Source organism: Oncorhynchus mykiss, chromosome 8 (assembly GCF_013265735.2).
Source record: "Oncorhynchus mykiss isolate Arlee chromosome 8, USDA_OmykA_1.1, whole genome shotgun sequence".
NCBI classification, from domain to species: Eukaryota; Metazoa; Chordata; class Actinopteri; order Salmoniformes; family Salmonidae; genus Oncorhynchus; species Oncorhynchus mykiss.
Genome location: NC_048572.1, coordinates 65,356,909 through 65,377,312, shown reverse-complemented (window position 1 = coordinate 65,377,312; position 20,404 = coordinate 65,356,909). Strand labels below are relative to the sequence as shown.

At 43.3% G+C, this 20,404-nt stretch overlaps 1 protein-coding gene across 6 annotated transcripts in view; it reads right to left on the bottom strand.

The window, feature by feature from the left end:
• Window positions 1-20,404, bottom strand: part of si:ch211-207d6.2 (sickle tail protein) — an 85,546-nt gene that overhangs the window by 9,228 nt on the left and 55,914 nt on the right. For all 6 annotated transcript variants that reach the window (XM_021613332.2, XM_036985985.1, XM_021613336.2 and 3 more), the window contains 4 exons: window positions 17,587-17,723; window positions 17,202-17,349; window positions 16,597-17,110; window positions 15,360-15,642 (listed from right to left, as the gene is read on the bottom strand). In XM_021613332.2, the coding sequence (XP_021469007.2) occupies window positions 15,360-15,642; window positions 16,597-17,110; window positions 17,202-17,349; window positions 17,587-17,723 (1,082 nt within the window). The remainder of the gene's footprint in view (window positions 1-15,359; window positions 15,643-16,596; window positions 17,111-17,201; window positions 17,350-17,586; window positions 17,724-20,404) is intronic.

Below are 20,404 nucleotides of genomic sequence, written 5' to 3'. Positions count from 1 at the left end.
ACCATATATATATATATATATATATATATGTGTGTGTGTGTTGGGCTTTAGCTCAGATTATTCTTCACAGAGTCTTCTTCACAAAGCAAATTTGTCCAGGCCTCAATTGTTTCTTGACTAGCACCTTTCATTCTCGCTGTCGATAATTCTAATGTTATAACTTCTACTAGTGACTGTATCCACTGGTGAATTGTGAGAGAGTGGGGTGTTTGCCACTTAAGAGCCAGCATCTTTTTTTTTGCGGAAGTGCAGCCTGCCAGCAGTAATCGTCTGTGATTGACTGAGAGATTGAAGGAGCTATCATCGTTAAGTAACACAGTAGATGCAACGCATTGAATGTTTACATCCATACACTTCAAAATTAATTTTGTAACTTTGTCCCAGAAGCATTTAACTGCAGGGCACTCCAACATCACATGAAGGAATGTGCCTACCTGTTTTAGGGGACACAGTGAACAGTGTGATAAAACTTTTCTTTGGTGTTAAATACAGTCTGTGAACAAATTTAGAATGTATAAATTGATGGTTCAGATTACGGGATGACAAGGTCATATTTTTCCATATTCTTTTCCAGTTAAAGGGTTATTCAGATTCACTTACTGTAGATCTGTGTACCATACTTTTTTAATGTCTAGCCTAGAATATGAGCTTTCCAAAAGTGCTAGATTTTCAGATATAACAACAAAAACAGTACAACCCCAACCCCTCATCCCTCTCTCCAAACCACCCACCCACAAAGGCATCTATAAAAGTAAGTTAAATAGGAAAGAAAAATAGAAACAAACATTAATAGACACTGAAACATTGGAAAAATCAGCACAAATGGCCACTAGAACTGACATGACTGCTCACCAAACTATGCAAGTTACACTAAGTAAAAGACAGGCTCCACGTATTGTATTAATGGAGACCAGTTTAAGTCTAACTTCTGTCGGGACCCAAGCACAGTGTATCTAACCCTCTCCAGAGGCAGGGATGACATCACTTCCTTAACCCACTGCATAAAGGAGGGCGGCTTTGCAGACTTCCAGTGAAAGAGGACAAGGTGGCAAGCTAGCAGTGATGCTGTCGCATTCGCCTGATGTGTGGTAGCATTCTGGTCTAGGGGAAGTACCCCAAAAATGGCAGTGACTGGGTTGGGGGCAAACAGTTGTATTACACATATGTGAGAACGCATCAAAAAATGGGTCCCAGAGGCCACTCAAACATTTGCATGACCAAAACATGTGTTCCACAGTTGCTGGACTCTGGGGTCAACATTTGGGTATATTTTTGCCAATCTGTCATTTGAGTAATGGAGACGGTGAAAAACCTTAAACTGAATAAGCCATTGCCTTATGCAAAATGATGTGTGGATACGCTCAATACTTTATTACCATATACTGTATCATCCGGTAGCTCGCCACCTGTGTCTTGCTCCATTGCAGATTTTGTATTTGCAAAGGAAGGCGGATTAATGTCCTGTATTATGTCGTATAATCTTGAGATTGTGCCCTTCAGATAAGGGTTAAGATCTAAGCACCTCACGACTGGACACTTAGTGGGCTCGAGTGGAAATGAAGGGAAATGTATTTTGGCAAAGCTGCAGGTATCTAAAAAAGTGGCTTTTGGGAATGTTATGGTCAACCCTCAGAGTATCAAATGAGACGAATATGTTATCAACAAATAGGTCACAAAAAAACATTTGTGGATTTGGTGGATTCGTCATTCGTGGACCACCTTATGAAATCCTGCTTTGGGAGTGTTTTGAAGTTATGTTTAAACAGAGTGTGTGACCTTTATCCCCAAATAAGAAAAAACCTGATGCTCCACCTTAAATGGGAAATTGGCATACCCAATTCCTTCTGCTAACTGATTCATGGGGAGGAGCATGCTTTTTGTTAGGTTTAACTTCTAACCAAAGAATGTCCCAAAACCTTGTAGCATGTCCAAGAGATGGGGTATAGACTCCACAGGGTTAGAGATGTATAAAAGAAGACTGTCTGCATATAAGGACACCTTGTGAGTCATGTTGCCCCTCAATATCCCCTTAATCCTCTCCTCCGCCCGCAGAGCGACAGCAAGAGGCTCAGTAACCATATTAAATAGGAAAGGGGATAAACAGCAACCCTGCCTGGCACCCCTGTGGAGAGGGAAGTAGCTGGAGGTAACATTGTTGGTGCGAACAGAAGCCACTGGGGACGAGTACAAAATCTTAATCCAGTAAAGGAATGGCGGCCAAACACAAATCTCTCTAGTACTGTAAATAGATATTCCCACTCAACCCGGTCGAAAGCCTATTCAGCATCAAGAGATGACAACTCTGGCTGTAGAGTTGACTGGGCAGAATAAAGAACATTAAATAGTCGGCGAATATTGTAGAAATATTGCCTACCTGAGATAAATCAGGATTGGTCAGAGTTAATTATATTAGGCATCACTGTCTCTAAACGGCACAAAAGGCTTATAGGGCGGTACGAGCCACAGTCTAGGGGATTGTCTTTTTTAAGAAAAAACGAAATAGTCGCCTGGGTAAGTGTCTGTGGCAGTTTCTGACTAGAAAGGATTTCATTGTACATTGAGCTGAGGATAGGAGATCATTTAGAGGAGAATGTTTTATAAAATTCAATAGGGAAGCCATCAGGCCCAGGGGCTTTACCGCTCTGCATGGACTGGATTGCCAGAGTAGCTTCATCATCACTTATTGAGGCATCCATGTTGGTTTGTTCATCTGAATTGAGACAGGGGATGTCCAGATTGTCTAGAAATGCATGCATACAAGATGTGTCAGGAAGAGCCTCTGGTGAGTAAAGAGCCGAATAGAATTGATTAAATTGATTGTTGATTTCTTTGGGATTGGTAGACGTTAAATCAGCTGCAACACAGATTTAAGGTATGGTGCTGCTAGCAGCGGATTGTCAAAGCTGGTGAGATAACAACTTGCCAGCTTTCTCTCAGTGTACATAGAATTTTTGACTGGACTTAAAACAGAACCTGCGCAGTTTGTTTGGTGGAAAGATTGTAAATTTCGATTGGTGTAGCAGTCTCTCTTTGTAGAGTGCAGGAGTCGGAGAAGAAGCGTATCTGTTGTCCACATTTAGATTGAGTTGAGAGAGCTCCGATAATTGTTTGGTGCGCTGTGTGTTGTCAGGGTAGCCTAGTGGTTAGAGCGGTGGACTAGTAACCGGAAGGTTGCAAGTTCAAACCCCCAAGCTGAGAAGGTACAAATCTGTTGTTCTGCCCCTGAACAGGCAGTTAACCCACTGTTCCTAGGCTGTAATTGAAAATAAGAATTTGTTCTTAACTGACTTGCCTGGTTAAATGAAATAATTAGTCTCCTTAGATATGCTTTTAACGACTCCCACACAGTAGAGTGAGACACATCAGGGGTGCAGTTGATCTGTAAAAAGACATCAATGTGAGTTGATATGTATTTTTTTAAAGGCACTACAGGATAGTAGTAGTGGGTCAAGTTGCCACACGCATTATGACACAGTACTGTCCGTAAAGCGGATATCTAGCTGGACAGGGCTATGGTCTGATATAATGATGCTGTGATATTGGGGCGGCAGGTAGCCTAGCATTGGACTAGTAACCGAAAGGTAGCAAGATCGAATCCCCAAGCAGGTAAAAATCTGTCGTTCTGCCCCTGAACTAGGCAGTGTTCCTAGGCCGTCATTGAAAATAAGAATTTGCTCTTAACTGACTTGCCTAGTTAAATAAAGGTAAGTATATATATATATATTGCCTATTACAAAAGGAAGAATTCTATTGTCCAGCAGGAAAAATTTGTTGATTACTGCGCCTGATTTTGAAAGAAAATGTAAAAAAAAATTGGCTATTAGTTACAAAAGGAAGAATTTTATTGTCAAAATCAGTAATCAACTCATTTCTAGAATCATATAAAAAAAAAAATGTTTAGCCCATTTTTCTCCCCAATTTCGTGGTATCCAATTGTTAATATTTACTGTGTTGTCTCATCGCTACAACTCCCGTACGGGCTCGGGAGAGACGAAGGTCGAGAGCCATGCGTCCTCCGAAACACAACCCAACCAAGCCGCACTGCTTCTTAACACAGCGCGCATCCAATCCGGAAGCCAGCCGCACCAATGTGTCGGAGGAAACACCGTACACCTAGCGACCTGGTCAGTGTGCACTGCACCTGGCCCGCCACAGGAGTCGCTAGTGCGCGATGAGACAAGGATATCCCTACCGGCCAAACCCTCCCTAACCCAGACGACACTAGGCCAATTGTGCGTCGCCCCATGGACCTCCCGGTCGCGGCCGGCTGCGACAGAGCCTGGGCTCGAACCCAGAGTCTCTGGTGGCACAGCTAGCACTGCGATGCAGTGTAGAATCCTATAATTTGCCTGATCCATGGAGGAGCAATCCCACAGAAAACAAGTAAAACCCAGAGTATGATTCGTGGACTGGAGGAAAAAAAAGGAGTACTGTTTAGCAGTGGGATTTGCTCCCACATTGTTGGGCTTCGGTCGGGATCTGTCTAGACTTGGATGCAATACACATTTGAAATCTCCGCTAAATATCAAATGATGAGGGTTAAGGTCGGGAACTGTTGCGATAAGGTCAGAGAAATTGAGCGTCATCCCAATTAGGATCATAGAGGTTAGCCAGAATAAACCATTTTCCCATCACTATAATATATCTGCCATTAGTATCTGAAATTACTTTGGAGGAGACAAGCGGGGTACCTTTTCTGATAAGGATGGCTGCCCTGCTGGCCTTAGCACCAAAGTTGGAGTGAAATATTTAGTCTACCCATCCTCTCTTTAGTTTATCATGGTCGCTGGACCGGAGATGGGTCTCTTGGAGAGAAACCATGTCCGGACTTAAGGACTTAAGATGAGCATACACGCGGCTACGCTTGACCACCTAATTAGTTCCTTTCACGTTCCAGCTGATAAAGCAAGTGGAGCCTAGAGTATGTGAATTAGGCAGTCATAGTAATCAGAAATGAATGTTAGGACAATCACATGGCCAGTGTGCTGAAAGGTCAGAGTAATAAAATATAAATATAATTTTTTTAAAAACTGCTAAAAACAGCAAAATACCCTGAAGAAAACCTTGGACCCCTATGCTGGCCCTGTTGGAAGGCTGCATCTACCTCTCCTAGACTAGAGCAAAATGCTACTGTGTTAAACTGAACCTCAGTAAAGCTCTATCCAGGGCAAACATAATCACATTTACACCTAGGGAAGGGGATTCTGGAGGGAACCGGTCACACCCTGATCTGGTTCACCTGTCCTTGTGATTGTCTCCACCTCCTCCAGGTGTCGCTTATAATCCCCGGTGTATATATCCCTGTGCTTCCTGTCTCTCTGTGCCAGTTCATATTGTTTGCCAAGTCAACCAGCGGTATTCCTTGCTCCTATTTTTTCCCAGTCTCTAGTCCTCCTGGTTTCGATCCTTGCCTGTCCTGACTCCGAACCCGCCTGCCTGACCACCAGCCTGCATATCCCCTTGTACTGTATCTGATTTCTGACCCCTGCCTGGCCCGACCTCGAGACTTCATATCGTCTGGTACCGTTTGTACTCTGACCTGATTTATGAACTCTCGCCTGGCCCCGATATGCCTTTGACCACTCCCTTTGTTATAATAAATATCGGAGCGCTACCATCTGGCTCCTGTGTCTGCATTTGGGTCTCGCCATGTGCCCTGATAGATGGTTGAGGTGGTTCTATATTAAAAAAGGAGGTATAGGAATATGTCCCCCCCCCACCCCCGACCAACCCCATCTACTTGGGATGACTTAAAAACACATATACAGTTGAAGTCGGAAGTTTACATACACTTAGGTTGGAGTCATTAAAACTTGTTTTTCAACCACTCCACACATTTCTTGTAAACAAACTATAGTTTTGGCAAGTCGGTTAGGACATAGACTTTGTGCATGACAAGTAATTTTTCCAACAACTGTTTACAGACAATTCCAGTCGGTCAGAAGTTTACATACACTAAGTTGACTGTTCCTTTTAAACAGCTTGGAAAATTCCAGAAAATTCTATCATGGCTTTAGAAGCTTCTGATAGGCTAATTGACATCATTTGAGTCAATTGGAGGTGTACCTGCGGATGTAATTCAAGGCCTACCTTCAAACTCAGTGCCTCTTTGCTTGACATCATGGGAAAATCAAAAGAAATCAGTCAAGACCTCAGAAAAAAAATTGTAGACCTCCACAAGTCTTGTTCATCCTTGGGAGCGATTTACAAACACCTGATGGTACCGCGTTCATCTGTACAAACAATAGTACGCAAGTATAAACACCATGGGACCACGAAGCCGTCATACCACTCAGGAAGGAGACGCCTTCTGTCTCCTAGCGATGAACATAGTTTTAGGCGAAAAGTGCAAATCAATCCCAGAACAACAGCAAAGGACCTTGTGAAGATGCTGGAGGAAACAGGTACAAAAGTATCTATATCCACAGTAAAACGAGTCCTATATCGACATAACCTGAAAGGCCGCTCAGCAAGGAAGAAGCCACTGCTCCAAAACCGCCATAAAAAAGCCAGACTACGGTTTTCAACTGCACATGGGGACAAATATCATACTTTTTGGAGAAATGTCCTCTGGTCTGATGAAACAAAAATAGAACTGTTTGGCCATTATGACCATCGTTAGGTTTGGAGGAAAAAGGGGGAGGCTTGCAAGCCGAAGAACACCATCCCAACCGTGAAGCACGGGGGTGGCAGCATCATGTTGTGGGGGTGCTTTGCTGCAGGAGGGACTGGTGCACTTCACAAAATAGATGGCATCATGAGGAAGAAAAATTGTGTGGATATATTGAAGCAACATCTCAAGAGGAAGTTAAAGCTTGGTCGCAAATGGGTCTTCCAAATGGACAATGACCCCAAGCATACTTCCAAAGTTGTGCCAAAATGGCTTAAGGACAACAAAGTCAAGGTATTGGAGTGGCCATCACAAAGCCCTGACCTCAATCCCATAGAACATTTGTGGGCAGAACTGAAAAAGCGTGCGCGAGCAAGGAGGCCTACAAACCTGATTCAGTTACACCAGCTCTGCCAGGAGGAATGGGCCAAAATTCACCCAACTTATTGTGGGAAGCTTGTGGAAGGCTACCCAAAATGTTTGACCCAAGTTAAACAATTTAAAGGCAATGCTACCAAATACTAATTGAGTGCATGTAAACTTCTGACCCACTGGGAATGTGATGAAAGGAATAAACGCTGAAATAAACCATTCTCACTACTATTATTCTGACATTTCACATTCTTAAAATAAAGTGGTGATCCTAACTGACCTAAGACAGGGAATTTTTATTGGATTAAATGTAAAGAATTGTGAAAAACTGAGTTTAAATGTATTTAACTAAGGTGTATGTAAATTTCAGACCTCAACACACACACACACACACACACACACACACACAAAAAAACCAACATTTAATTAAGTAAGTAAATAGGAAAACAAACCCAGTAAAATTCAACATTTGTGGAAATGTAACCCTCTGTTGAACATCCTAACAAGCCAGAACACTGAAATTTGACTGGCATTGTAATTAATACCCGTCGCTCGGCTATACAACCTGCAAACCCGTGCCATCCGCCCACAAGCACCAGAGCGGACCAACCAGTCAAATTGTAAAGAATAATACATATGGTCCTTTGGGAGTATAAACTTATATGTATTAAACATGCTCACAGTATGTTAGTAGGCATGGAAAGAGAGCTCAGTGGCTAGCCTTAGACAGCGACTAGGCTAATTATTACCGCATCACCTAGCACTGTGCCTATACAGCCGCAGATAGTTGGTAAAAGCTAACTGTGTCATGTACTGTAAATAAAATACTATTCAAACTATATTGTCCTTGTGAGAACATGTCACCCTATACATACCATCATTGTTCATAATGTTAAATTACTGGATTAATAATTGTCATTTTTTTGGCAGCAGGGTGGAGGCATGTTTCTAATCAAGATATGAATTCACTAGTTGGTCCTTGGTTGCGTTAGCAAGGCTAGTGCAGGGTCACAGTATCCGCCCACAATGGCTAGTTAGTATTATGTCGCCTGTCGATGTAGGTGCGTGACAACGTATTCTTTGGCCTTGGTTGGGACATTTTCTTCTACTCGCCGGAGGGAGTAGTTATCTTTAGTACAGCTGGGTAACGAATGCCAAACCTGGTGTCCAGACAGCGGTGTAGGAGCCCCCTCACCTCGTTGAAGGCTGACCTCTTCTTCATGACTGCCGCCGTGTAGTCCGGGTAAATGCAAATATTCCGGCCATCGTGGGTGATGGGAGCCGCTCGCGCTGGCTTACGGAAGACATCCTCCTTCTCCTGAATGTAGTGGAATTTAACTAACTTTCGGTGAGGACTGTATGCTTCTGTGCGAGTGGGGGCGTAATCGAGGCCTAGAATTTCCTGTAGCAGTTTAGCTATGGACAGGGTAGGCTGCATTCCGCCTACGGTCTCGACTCCCTCTCTCACGCTGAAAATTTGACTGTTCCCCCGGCACTGTCGGTTCTCGAGGTCCTCAACCTTGGAAGTGAGTTTGACGACATCTGATGATAGCCGGGTGACTTGCTCTTTGTGTCACCCCTTTGTTGGAGTAAATATTTGCACCATCTTCCAGGCTATTCAGACGGGTGTCATATCTCACCAATTCTAGATTAACGGAGTCGATCTTTATGTTGACCTCGGTGGCGAGAATAGCTATTTGTGAGGATGGGTCAGTGGATAATGACTCCACCTTAGCCAGCACAGTCTGTTCAGGTTTAATGATAGCTGCCATTACCATGTCTAGGTTGGGGGGATCAGAGTCCGTGTCAGGTGAGCCCGAGGTTTTAGCAGAGGCCTGCTCCTTTGTGGGCCGCGGCCCGTTGTCTCAACATTTTACAATAAAAGTGCCAACATTTTCAGAAAATAAGCCAGATTAGTAAATTGGGTTTGATTCCAAATGAAATGTTACAAAATGAACACGTGGGGGAGGTGTTGGTCAAGTCTCTGCAAACTGGAAACGATTTATCCGGAGGCTGCATTCATTGTAGCTGGGGATTTTAACAAGGCTAATCTGAAAACAAGACTCCCTAAATTTTATCAGCATATCGATTGCGCAACCAGGGGTGGAAAGACCTTGGATCATTGTTACTCTAACTTCCGCGACGCATATAAGGCCCTGCCCCGCCCCCCTTTTGGAAAAGCTGACCACGACTCCATTTTGTTGATCCCTGCCTACAGACAGAAACTAAAACAAGAGGCTCCCACGCTGAGGTCTGTCCAACGCTGGTCCGACCAAGCTGACTCCACACTCCAAGACTGCTTCCATCACGTGGACTGGGAGATGTTTCGTACTGCGTCAGATAACATTGACGAATACGCTGATTCGGTGTGCGAGTTCATTAGAACGTGCGTTGAAGATGTCGTTCCCATAGCAACGATTAAAACATTCCCTAACCAGAAACCGTGGATTGATGGCAGCATTCGTGTGAAACTGAAAGCGCGAACCACTGCTTTTAATCAGGGCAAGGTGTCTGGTAACATGACCGAATACAAACAGTGCAGCTATTCCCTCCGCAAGGCTATCAAACAAGCTAAGCGCCAGTACAGAGACAAAGTAGAATCTCAATTCAACGGCTCAGACACAAGAGGCATGTGGCAGGGTCTACAGTCAATCACGGACTACAGGAAGAAATCCAGCCCAGTCACGGACCAGGATGTCTTGCTCCCAGGCAGACTAAATTACTTTTTTGCCCGCTTTGAGGACAATACAGTGCCACTGACACGGCCTGCTACGAAAACATGCGGTCTCTCCTTCACTGCAGCCGAGGTGAGTAAGACATTTAAACGTGTTAACCCTCGCAAGGCTGCAGGCCCAGACGGCATCCCCAGCCGCGCCCTCAGAGCATGCGCAGACCAGCTGGCCGGTGTGTTTACGGACATATTCAATCAATCCCTATACCAGTCTGCTGTTCCCACATGCTTCAAGAGGGCCACCATTGTTCCTGTTCCCAAGAAAGCTAAGGTAACTGAGCTAAACGACTACCGCCCCGTAGCACTCACATCCGTCATCATGAAGTGCTTTGAGAGACTAGTCAAGGACCATATCACCTCCACCCTACCTGACACCCTAGACCCACTCCAATTTGCTTACCGCCCAAATAGGTCCACAGACGATGCAATCTCAACCACACTGCACACTGCCCTAACCCATCTGGACAAGAGGAATACCTATGTGAGAATGCTGTTCATCGACTACAGCTCGGCATTCAACACCATAGTACCCTCCAAGCTCGTCATCAAGCTCGAGACCCTGGGTCTCGACCCCGCCCTGTGCAACTGGGTACTGGACTTCCTGACGGGCCGCCCCCAGGTGGTGAGGGTAGGCAACAACATCTCCTCCCCGCTGATCCTCAACACTGGGGCCCCACAAGGGTGCGTTCTGAGCCCTCTCCTGTACTCCCTGTTCACCCACGACTGCGTGGCCACGCACGCCTCCAACTCAATCATCAAGTTTGCGGACGACACAACAGTGGTAGGCTTGATTACCAACAACGACGAGACGGCCTACAGGGAGGAGGTGAGGGCCCTCGGAGTGTGGTGTCAGGAAAATAACCTCACACTCAACGTCAACAAAACTAAGGAGATGATTGTGGACTTCAGGAAACAGCAGAGGGAACACCCCCCTATCCACATCGATGGAACAGTAGTGGAGAGGGTAGCAAGTTTTAAGTTCCTCGGCATACACATCACAGACAAACTGAATTGGTCCACTCACACAGACAGCATCGTGAAGAAGGCGCAGCAGCACCTCTTCAACCTCAGAAGGCTGAAGAAATTCGGTTTGTCACCAAAAGCACTCACAAACTTCTACAGATGCACAATCGAGAGCATCCTGGCGGGCTGTATCACCGCCTGGTATGGCAACTGCACCGCCCTCAACCGTAAGGCTCTCCAGAGGGTAGTGAGGTCTGCACAACACATCACCGGGGGCAAACTACCTGCCCTCCAGGACACCTACACCACCCGATGTCACAGGAAGGCCATAAAGATCATCAAGGACATCAACCACCCGAGCCACTGCCTGTTCACCCCGCTATCATCCAGAAGGCGAGGTCAGTACAGGTGCATCAAAGCTGGGACCGAGAGACTGAAAAACAGCTTCTATCTCAAGGCCATCAGACTGTTAAACAGCCACCACTAACACTGAGTGGCTGCTGCCAACACACTGACACTGACTCAACTCCAGCCACTTTAATAATGGGAATTGATGGGAAATGATGTAATATATCACTAGCCACTTTAAACAATGCTACCTTATATAATGTTACTTACCCTACATTATTCATCTCATATGCATACGTATATACTGTACTCTATATCATCGACTGTATCCTTATGTAATACATGTATCACTAGCCACTTTAAACTATGCCACTTTGTTTACATACTCATCTCATTTGTACATACTGTACTCGATACCATCTACTGTATCTTGCCTATGCTGCTCTGTACCATCACTCATTCATATATCCTTATGTACATATTCTTTATCCCCTTACACTGTGTACAAGACAGTAGTTTTGGAATTGTTAGTTAGATTACTTGTTATTACTGCATTGTTGGAACTAGAAGCACAAGCATTTCGCTACACTCGCATTAACATCTGCTAACCATGTGTATGTGACAAATAAAATTTGACTGAGAACGTGACTTCACATGTTGCTGCTCACCAGCGCCCCCCTTTTCCACATTTTCTTATGTTAAAGTCTTACTCTAAAATGGATTAAAAAATTTTTTTATCCTCAATGTTTGTTTTGTGTTCCACAAAACCCCTGAAATATCACATTTACATAAGAATTCAGGCCCTTTACTAAGTACTTTGTTGTAGCACCTTTGGCAGCGATTACAGCCTTGAGTATGATGCTACAAGCTTGGCACACCTGTATTTGGGAAGTTTCTCCCATTCTTCTCTGCAGATCCTCTCAAACTCTGTCAGGTTGGATGGGGAGCGTCGCTGCAAAGCTATTTCCAGGTCTCTCTAGAGATGTTCGATCGGGTTCAAGTCCGGGCTCTGCGTTGTCTTGGCTGTGTGCTTAAGGTCATTGTGCTGTTGGAAGGTGAATTTTCGCCCCAGTCTGTGGTCCTGAGCACTTTGGAGCAGGCTTTCATCAAAGATCTCTCTGTACTTTGCTCAGTTCATCTTTCCCTCGATCCTGACTAGTCTCCCAGTCCCTGCCGCTGAAAAACATCCTCACAGCATGATGCTGCCACTACCATGCCTGACGCTTGGCATTCAGACCAACGAGTTCAATCTTGGTTTCATCAGACCAGAGAATCTTGTTTCTCATGGTCAGAGTACTTTAGGTGCCTTTTAGCAAACTCCAAGCGGGTTGTCATGCACCTTTTACTTAAGAGTGGCTTCTGTCTGGCCACTCTACCATAAAGGCCTGATTTGTGGACTGCTGCTGTGATGGTTGTCCTACTGGAAGGTTTTCCAATCTCCACAGAGGAATTCTGGATCTCTGTCCGAATGACCATCAGGTTTTTGGTCACCTCCCTCAACAAAGCCCTTTTCCCCACGATTGCTCAGTTTGGCTGGGTGGCCAGCTCTAGGAAGAGTCTTGGTGGTTCCAAACTTCTTCCATTTCAGAATGATTGAGGGCACTGTGTTCTTGAGGACCTTCAATGCTGCAGAAATGTTTTGGCTACCCTTCCCCAGATCTGAGCCTGACCTTATATGTGTGCACGTGTGTCTCCAAATCATGTCCAATCAATTGAATTTACCACAGGTGGACTCCAATCAAGTTGTAGAAACATCTCAAAGATGATCAATGGAAACAGGATGCACCTGAGCTCAATTTTGAGTCTCAAAGCAAAAGGTCTGAATTTCAGTTTTTTATTATTTATACATTTGCAAAATTGTCTAAAACGGTTATGGTGTTGTCATTTTGGGGTATTGTGTGTGGATTGATGCAGATTTTTTTATTTTTTTAAATCAATTTTAGAATAAGGTAGTAAGTTAACAAAATGTGTAAAAATTCAAGGCGTCTGAATACTTTCTGAATGCATTGTATATGGTTCAGTCATCAGCATACAGGGACACAAAGGCTTTGTTTAGTGCCAGGTCATTGGTAAAGAATAGATGGCCTAGAGAGCTGCCCTGCGGTACACCACACCCTACACGTTTCACATTAGAAAGGCTTCCGTTAAAGAAAGCTCTGAGTTTAATTAGCTAGCTCTGAATCCACGATATGGCAATATAAGGTTGAAAATGCATAAAACATACAGTACCAGTCAAAAGTTTGGACAAACCTACTCATTCAAGGGTTTTTCTTCGTTTTTACTATATTGTAGAATAATAGTGAAGACCTCAAAACTATTAAATAAAAGACATGGAATCATGTAGTAACCAAAAAAGTGTTAAACAAATCAAAATGTTTTATATTTGAGATTCTTCAAAGTAGCCACCCTTTGCTTTGTGTAGGTGTGTCCAAAGTTTTGACTTCTACTGTAAGTTAACAGGTTATGGTCAATAATATCAAAGGCTCCACTGAAATCTAACAGTACAGCTCCCACAATCTTTTTATTATAATTTATTTTCAACCAATCATGTGTCATTTGTGCAGTACATGTTGAGTGCTCTTCTCTATAAGAACGATGAAAGTATGTTGTCAATATGTTTGGTCAAGACAATGTATTTGGTCACAGCAAAACAGTTTGCTAAGATCTGGCAACAAGCTGATAGGTCTGCCGTTAGAACCAGTAAAGGCCGCTTTACCACTCTTGGGTAGTGTAATGACTTTGGCTTCCCTCCAGGCCTAAGGACAAACACCTTCCTCTAGACCGGCTATTCCCAAACTGGGGTACACGCAATGCCGTCGGGGGTACGCCAAATAATAAATGTGATTCACATTTTCAAACAGTCCATTTAGATTTGTCAACGGGGCTATACATTTGGGTGATGTTTTTTTCTCGCCCGAGTCGCCTCGTTTCACTGCCTAAAATAAAATGAAACCATCTAGTGTTCAGCGAAATAACAACATAATGTCAAATACAGGTAGCCAAGTCAAATAATTAACATCCAATCACATTAACCGTTACTCTCTCTTGCGGGAATTCCACTAACGGTCCACATGTAGCCAAACGTAGCTGCTGCTCATTCCCTTTGATCGAAAATGTATCAATGGTTTAAAAAAAGTAAGGCCCGCGTCCGTAGACACAAATACCAGCCTCTACTGGTAGTACAGCTACTACCAGCAGTACCACACCTGCACCTGTCAACGACACAAGTTGTTCTGCTTCCATGAGCACATCCAATGCTAACATCAGTAATTCTACATTTGTTGCTAGCCCAGCTAGCACGCACACTGGCAGTTGTGAATCTGATGCAGCCAAAGAGCTACTGCCCCCGTTCCCCGGGAAAGCACCGAACAACAGACAGGGACGTTGGACCATCGAAGAGTCGCAAATATGATGAGAACTACATTGGTTTGCTGTTCACTTATATTGGGAGTAGTGCCTTTCCTCAGCCACAGTGTGTTTTTCGTGCAAAATTACTAATCTCACAACTTGATGACACCTTCACTCCTGCGCAGACATTTGGAAACGAAACATGCCAATTTGAAAAATATGCCACAGGGGTTTTTTGAGCGAGAATTAAGATTACTTTTGAGCAGTAAGACATGTATAAAAGCAACAGATACCATTAATAAGAAGGGGCTAGAAGCGTCTTATGTGGAGAGCTACCGAGTGGCTAGAACAGGCAAGCCCCATACTATTGTGGAGGACTTCATTCTTCCTGCTGCCGCGGATATGGCTGGGACAATGCTTGGGGGAAAGGCAAAAAAAACTATACAGACAATGCCTTCATCAAACAACACTGTTTCACGATGCATCAGTGATATGGTAGGTGATGTATTAAAAAATTACTGCTTCGCATACAAGCTAGTGAATTCTATGCGTTACAGCTGGAGGAGTCAACAGACGTGGCAGGCCTGGCACAGCTCCTGGTTTCCCAATAACCAGATGGAATTCAGTTAATTCTAACAATATGCTGTTCATAGAATCAAATAAAGTAGGATAATGTGAATTTGGAGCATACGCATTAATAAAGGCAATTTTCTTTCCATTATGGATACATTTAAGGAAAGTGATTCTGCCTTATTGGTCTTCGCCCTTAACCAAGATGGTTATTTCCACATTTTTTTTATGTATCATTATGATTATTTGCACCTTCAGTTTTGTTTGGGGATGATGAACAATCTTCCAGTTTGTACAATGGTTCTGCATTCTGAGTCCTTCCAGAGTTTCTTACAAAAATAGGAAAAATTACAGCAAACTGGTAACTTTGATGCTTCCAACAATTGAATTGGTCTATTAACTTCCATAGTTTCTTACCTGGAAGAGATGCCTCAGTAGGTTGAGGGGCATCTACTTCGTCTGGCAGTGGAGGGTTGAGCGGAAGCTCTGGGTCTGGGAGAGATGGCTGGTCTGGAGCTAGGGGTGGAGGGGAGGACTGAGCCTCCCTTCTCCCGGTCTCAGTTACCTCCAGGTCGGGTATGGCCTTCATCAGGCTGGCCTGGGCCTCCTGGAGAATCTGCTCAAACTCACTCCGAGAAGAGGTGGCTGCTGAGTTCTGTGGCGACCTCCCCTCCTCCAGGTCCTGCTCTCTCTCTGCCATCTGTGGGGTGGAGGAGAATTTTGTTATTTATTTCACCTTTATTTAACCAGGTAGGCAAGTTGAGAACAAGTTTCTCATTTACAATTGCAACCTAGCCAAGATAAAGCAAAGCAGTTCGACACATACAACGACACAGAGTTACACATGGAGTAAAACAAAAATACAGTCAATAATACAATAGAAAAATAAGTCTATATACAATGTGAGCAAATGAGGTGAGATAAGGGAGGTAAAGGCAAAAAAAAAGGCCATGGTGGCGAAGTAAATACAATATAGCAAGTAAAACACTGGAATGGTAGATTTGCAGTGGAAGAATGTGCAAAGTAGAAATAGAAATAATGGGGTGCAAAGGAGCAAAATAAAATAAAAACTACAGTAGGGGAAGAGGTAGTTGTTTGGGCTAAATTATAGATGGGCTATGTACAGGTGCAGTAATCTGTGAGCTGCTCTGGCAGCTGTTGCTTAAAGCTAGTGAGGGAGATAAGTGTTTCCAGTTTCAGAGATTTTTGTAGTTCGTTCCAGTCATTGGTAGCAGAGAACTGGAAGGAGAGGTGGCCAAAGGAGGAATTGGTTTTGGGGGTGACCAGAGAGGTATACTAATGATATATAATGGCCCAGACGTCTCAATGCATACCGATCAGAAATGTAGATGCACTTTACTGAGATTGGTTTATGTTAGAGAACTGGCAGAGGGCTCTGTTTAATCATCTTGAGTGATAGTGTGGTCTATATTACATTACACAGTAAGTAACAGTCATCTCAGTTTTAAAGACTTTCTTCATCTCAACCCAGCTACCTTGAGCAAGTTTCCTGGACCCAGATTAAGTCCAGTCTTAGACTAAGAATAATTTCAATTTAATATTTTTAGTCTCGGTTTAAGCTTAAACAGGAAACCGACTCGTGTTTTACAGACACTAAAATAATTACTAGGATTATCAGACCGACTATGACTACCTCAATATCCATGACGATGTGTTTGAGGCTGCCCCTGTTGGTGTGGATCTCCTCTGAACCAGGTGATTGTGAGGTGGTCTCAGTGCTGCTGGCCGTGGGTGCCGGTCCATCACCACACCAAGGAACTATTCTCTTCTGCAGGGCCGGACTGTTCTCTCGGCTGCGGGGACTGACCTTGGCCACGGTGGGGGAGTCTCGACCGTGGGTGGAGGTCAGTGGGGGGCTGGGGTGGTGTGGCAGAGCTGCTGAGTGCTGACAAGAATGCATGTTGACGGGAGAGCTCTTCACACGGTGGACAATGTCAGGTGAGGTGGGGACTGTGTCTGGCCTGCCTGCAGGGTTCTTGACCTGTGGCTGGGGGGGTCTGACAGAGGGCCTGGGCTGAGGTTTGGGGGATTCCATGGTGGGGAGATTCTTCTGGGGGGGTTCAGACTGGGCAATGGCAGGCTCTACACCCCCTTCTGCTATGGCTGCTCCAGGCTCGGGATTGTGAGGATGATTCTCTGTGACACATCTGAAGGGAACACAGCACAACTTTATTTGACTACTCAGATCATCAATCATGCTCTTACATGTCCTGGATGATATATAGGGGCAGCATGTACCTTCTGAGACCGCTGAGAGCCTCTGTCAGGGCTTTGACCCTCTTAAGCATGCTGTCCATCTTATGAGGCTCCTCCTTCAGGAATCGCACCGCCTCCACCTCCACACGCAGCACCGTCCGCATCTTCCCATGCAGGCTTGGGAACTCACCTGACAGAGGGGAGGGACCATAAATCCTAAAGTTGTCACACATTGACGAGGTGTCAGCTATCCACGGTGTCCTTTCTTACCCTTCACATATTTTAAAACATTACAGAACTGACTGGTTGTATATGATTAATGCTGCTATGGCGTATCTCCTGCTATTGGTAACTTAATCACTTGAACATCTTCTACCTGTGGTCAATGATGTGCTAACCTCTAGCAGCAGCCCCAGACAGTGCTCACCTTTAAGTCCAGCCAAAGCTTCTCCCACCCTCCTGAGGTTGACAGCTCCCTCCTCCACGTCCCTGAGGGTGATTGACAGCTGACCTTTGTCGGAGGACGAGTCTCTCCTCAGACGGTCCACATACTCCTCCAGCTCCCTGAGAGACACAGGTTCTACATCTGGTCATAACATTACAGTAAAACCAATGTTCATGTTTGGCATGACAAGGAAAGACATTGGTGATTGGCCTATATTATGATGGTGCTCACTGCTCAACTAATAAATGGTTCCATTTTTGCATCTTCTCCCAGGCACTGTAGTTTTTGCATGGTGATTTCTCCTAATGTAATAACGAGCAATAAACATCAGATGGCAGCGATGTAAATGTTGAGTTCATGCAAGTGTGTGCAAAGCTGTCATCAAGGCAAACGGTGGCTTCTTTGAAGAATCTCAAATATAAAATATATTTTAATTTTTTAAAACTCTTTTGGTTACTACATGATTCCATATGTGTTATTTCATAGTTTTCATGTCTTCACTATTATTTTATAATGTCGAAAATAGTCTAAATAAATAAAAACCCTTGAATGAGTAGGTATGTCCAAACTTTTGACTGGCACTGTATATACACATTTTGGGGGACACGTTGTATATTGTAAAATTCGACTGCACGACAGACCACACATAATTTAATATGCAATTGTTTACCTAAATTATTCATACTCATTTATATATGTTAGTATTAAACTGTTATCTACTTTCTCAAAACACAAGATTAATCTGAAAAACAAATAGAGACATTATTTGGTTCCAACACTGAGGAAGATGTTGGTAAAGAACCCTTTTTAAGAGTCTACAGGAGGGTGTACCAGACTTCATAAAAAAATATTACTACCGTACTATTCTGCACAGGCTGACACAGACCAATTAGGCTATTTAAAACACTTCAAGCTACAAGGAGTCAAAAGCCACTAACTGGGCCCAAAAAATCTGAGGTGTGCACAGATTATTTGGACAATAATATTTTGTGGAGTTGTTTTCATTAGCGGGAAGAACTTTAGCTAATGTCTTATTATGGGGCCATAGGTAAACAAAAGTGTCACAATGCATAAATCAGGGCATTTGAAGACAAGCAGAGCTCTTCATGCCTTCTGCTAAACTTGGCCTGATATCACAAATAAGATTTGTCCTGTCCCAGGTGGAATGAATGTAGATGGAGCCCTAAACATACTTTTCATGGGGACAGATGGGTTGCAATCTCTAAAGAACAGTTTCAGATGCAATGTGCGTATGAATTAGTATTCTAAACGCGTTGCAGTTGTGCGTCCTGATATTCAGGATGTTTTGCTCCTGAATGTGTTGTTTTGTATACATTTTCTGGAAATGGTTCACTAAAGTCTGTTGCACTGTACTAGCAGCCTACTTGTTTTGTTTTGTCCAATCAAATCTAAAATAAATTGAAAAATAGAATCCACACGGGGATGTATTTCTCAATTTTAGGCTTTTCAAATATATTCCATTCTCTTGTATATATTATGGTTATATTCCCACTAATATTCCTTTGTGTAATTAAACTTTGACGTGTATTTTTCTGTCTTTATAATACTAATATTTCACTTGTAAAGAGCATTTCTCACGCTCAATGCAAATTAAGTTGGTTGAAGCTTGCTTTTGTGCGCAAATCATTTGACTGCTACAGGATGAGATTATTTATTCTCTTTTATTTATGAAAAGGAGCTGACACTGGCTTTCATTACTTATGATTTATTTCTGATATTTTAGCTGAATTAAAATGGCAATATGTAACTTTTGGGGTGACACGAACAAATTTAGATAGTATAGCATAGAGAATCATTGTACCATCTTATTTTGTCACATATACTGAAAATGGGTGAACTATTAGAGTTTTAGCAATTTCTGCATAGTGCAAGCTAAAGTTTATATTATGGTGTTTCTATTCCAAGAAAAACTCAAATACATGACATTTTATAGTAGCCTATATATTGCCTACCTAAAACCTCTGTTAATACATTTGAAGTCATACATACAGTTGAAGTCGGAAGTTTACATACAAATACATTTAAACTCAGTTTTTAACTTGGGACAAACGTTTCGGGTAGCCTTCCACAAGCTTCCCACAATAAGTTGGGTGAATTTTGGCCCATTCCTCCTGACAGAGCTGGTTGTAACTTGCTCGCAGACGCATTTTCAATTCTACCCACACATTTTCTATAGGATTGAGGTCAGGGCTTTGTGATGGCCACTCCAATAATTTTTACTTTGTTGTCCTTAATTTCTTGTGACTCCCCATCCCGGGTCCGGGAGCGTAATCATCGCCTGACACTAATTAGCATAACGCAACGGACATAAATATCCCTAGAAAATATTCCTATTCATGAAAATCACAAATGAAATATATTGAGACACAGCTTAGCCTTTTGTTAATCACCCTGTCATCTCAGATTTTCAAAATATGCTTTACAGCCAAAGATAGACAAGCATTTGTGTAAGTTTATTGATAGCCTAGCATAGCATTATGCCTTGTTAGCAGCAGGCAACATTGTCACAAATCAGAAAAGCAATCAAATTAAATCGTTTACCTTTGATTAACTTCGGATGCTTTCACTCACGAGACTCCCAGGTAGATCGCCAAAGTTAATTTTTTCCCCAAAATATTATTTTTGTAGGCGAAATAGCTCCGTTTGTTCTTCACGTTTGGCTGAGAAATCGCCCGGAAATTGCAGTCACAAAAACGGCGAAAAATATTCCAAATTAGCTTCATAATATCGACAGAAACATAGCAAACGTTGTTTATAATCAATCCTCAAGGTGTTTTTC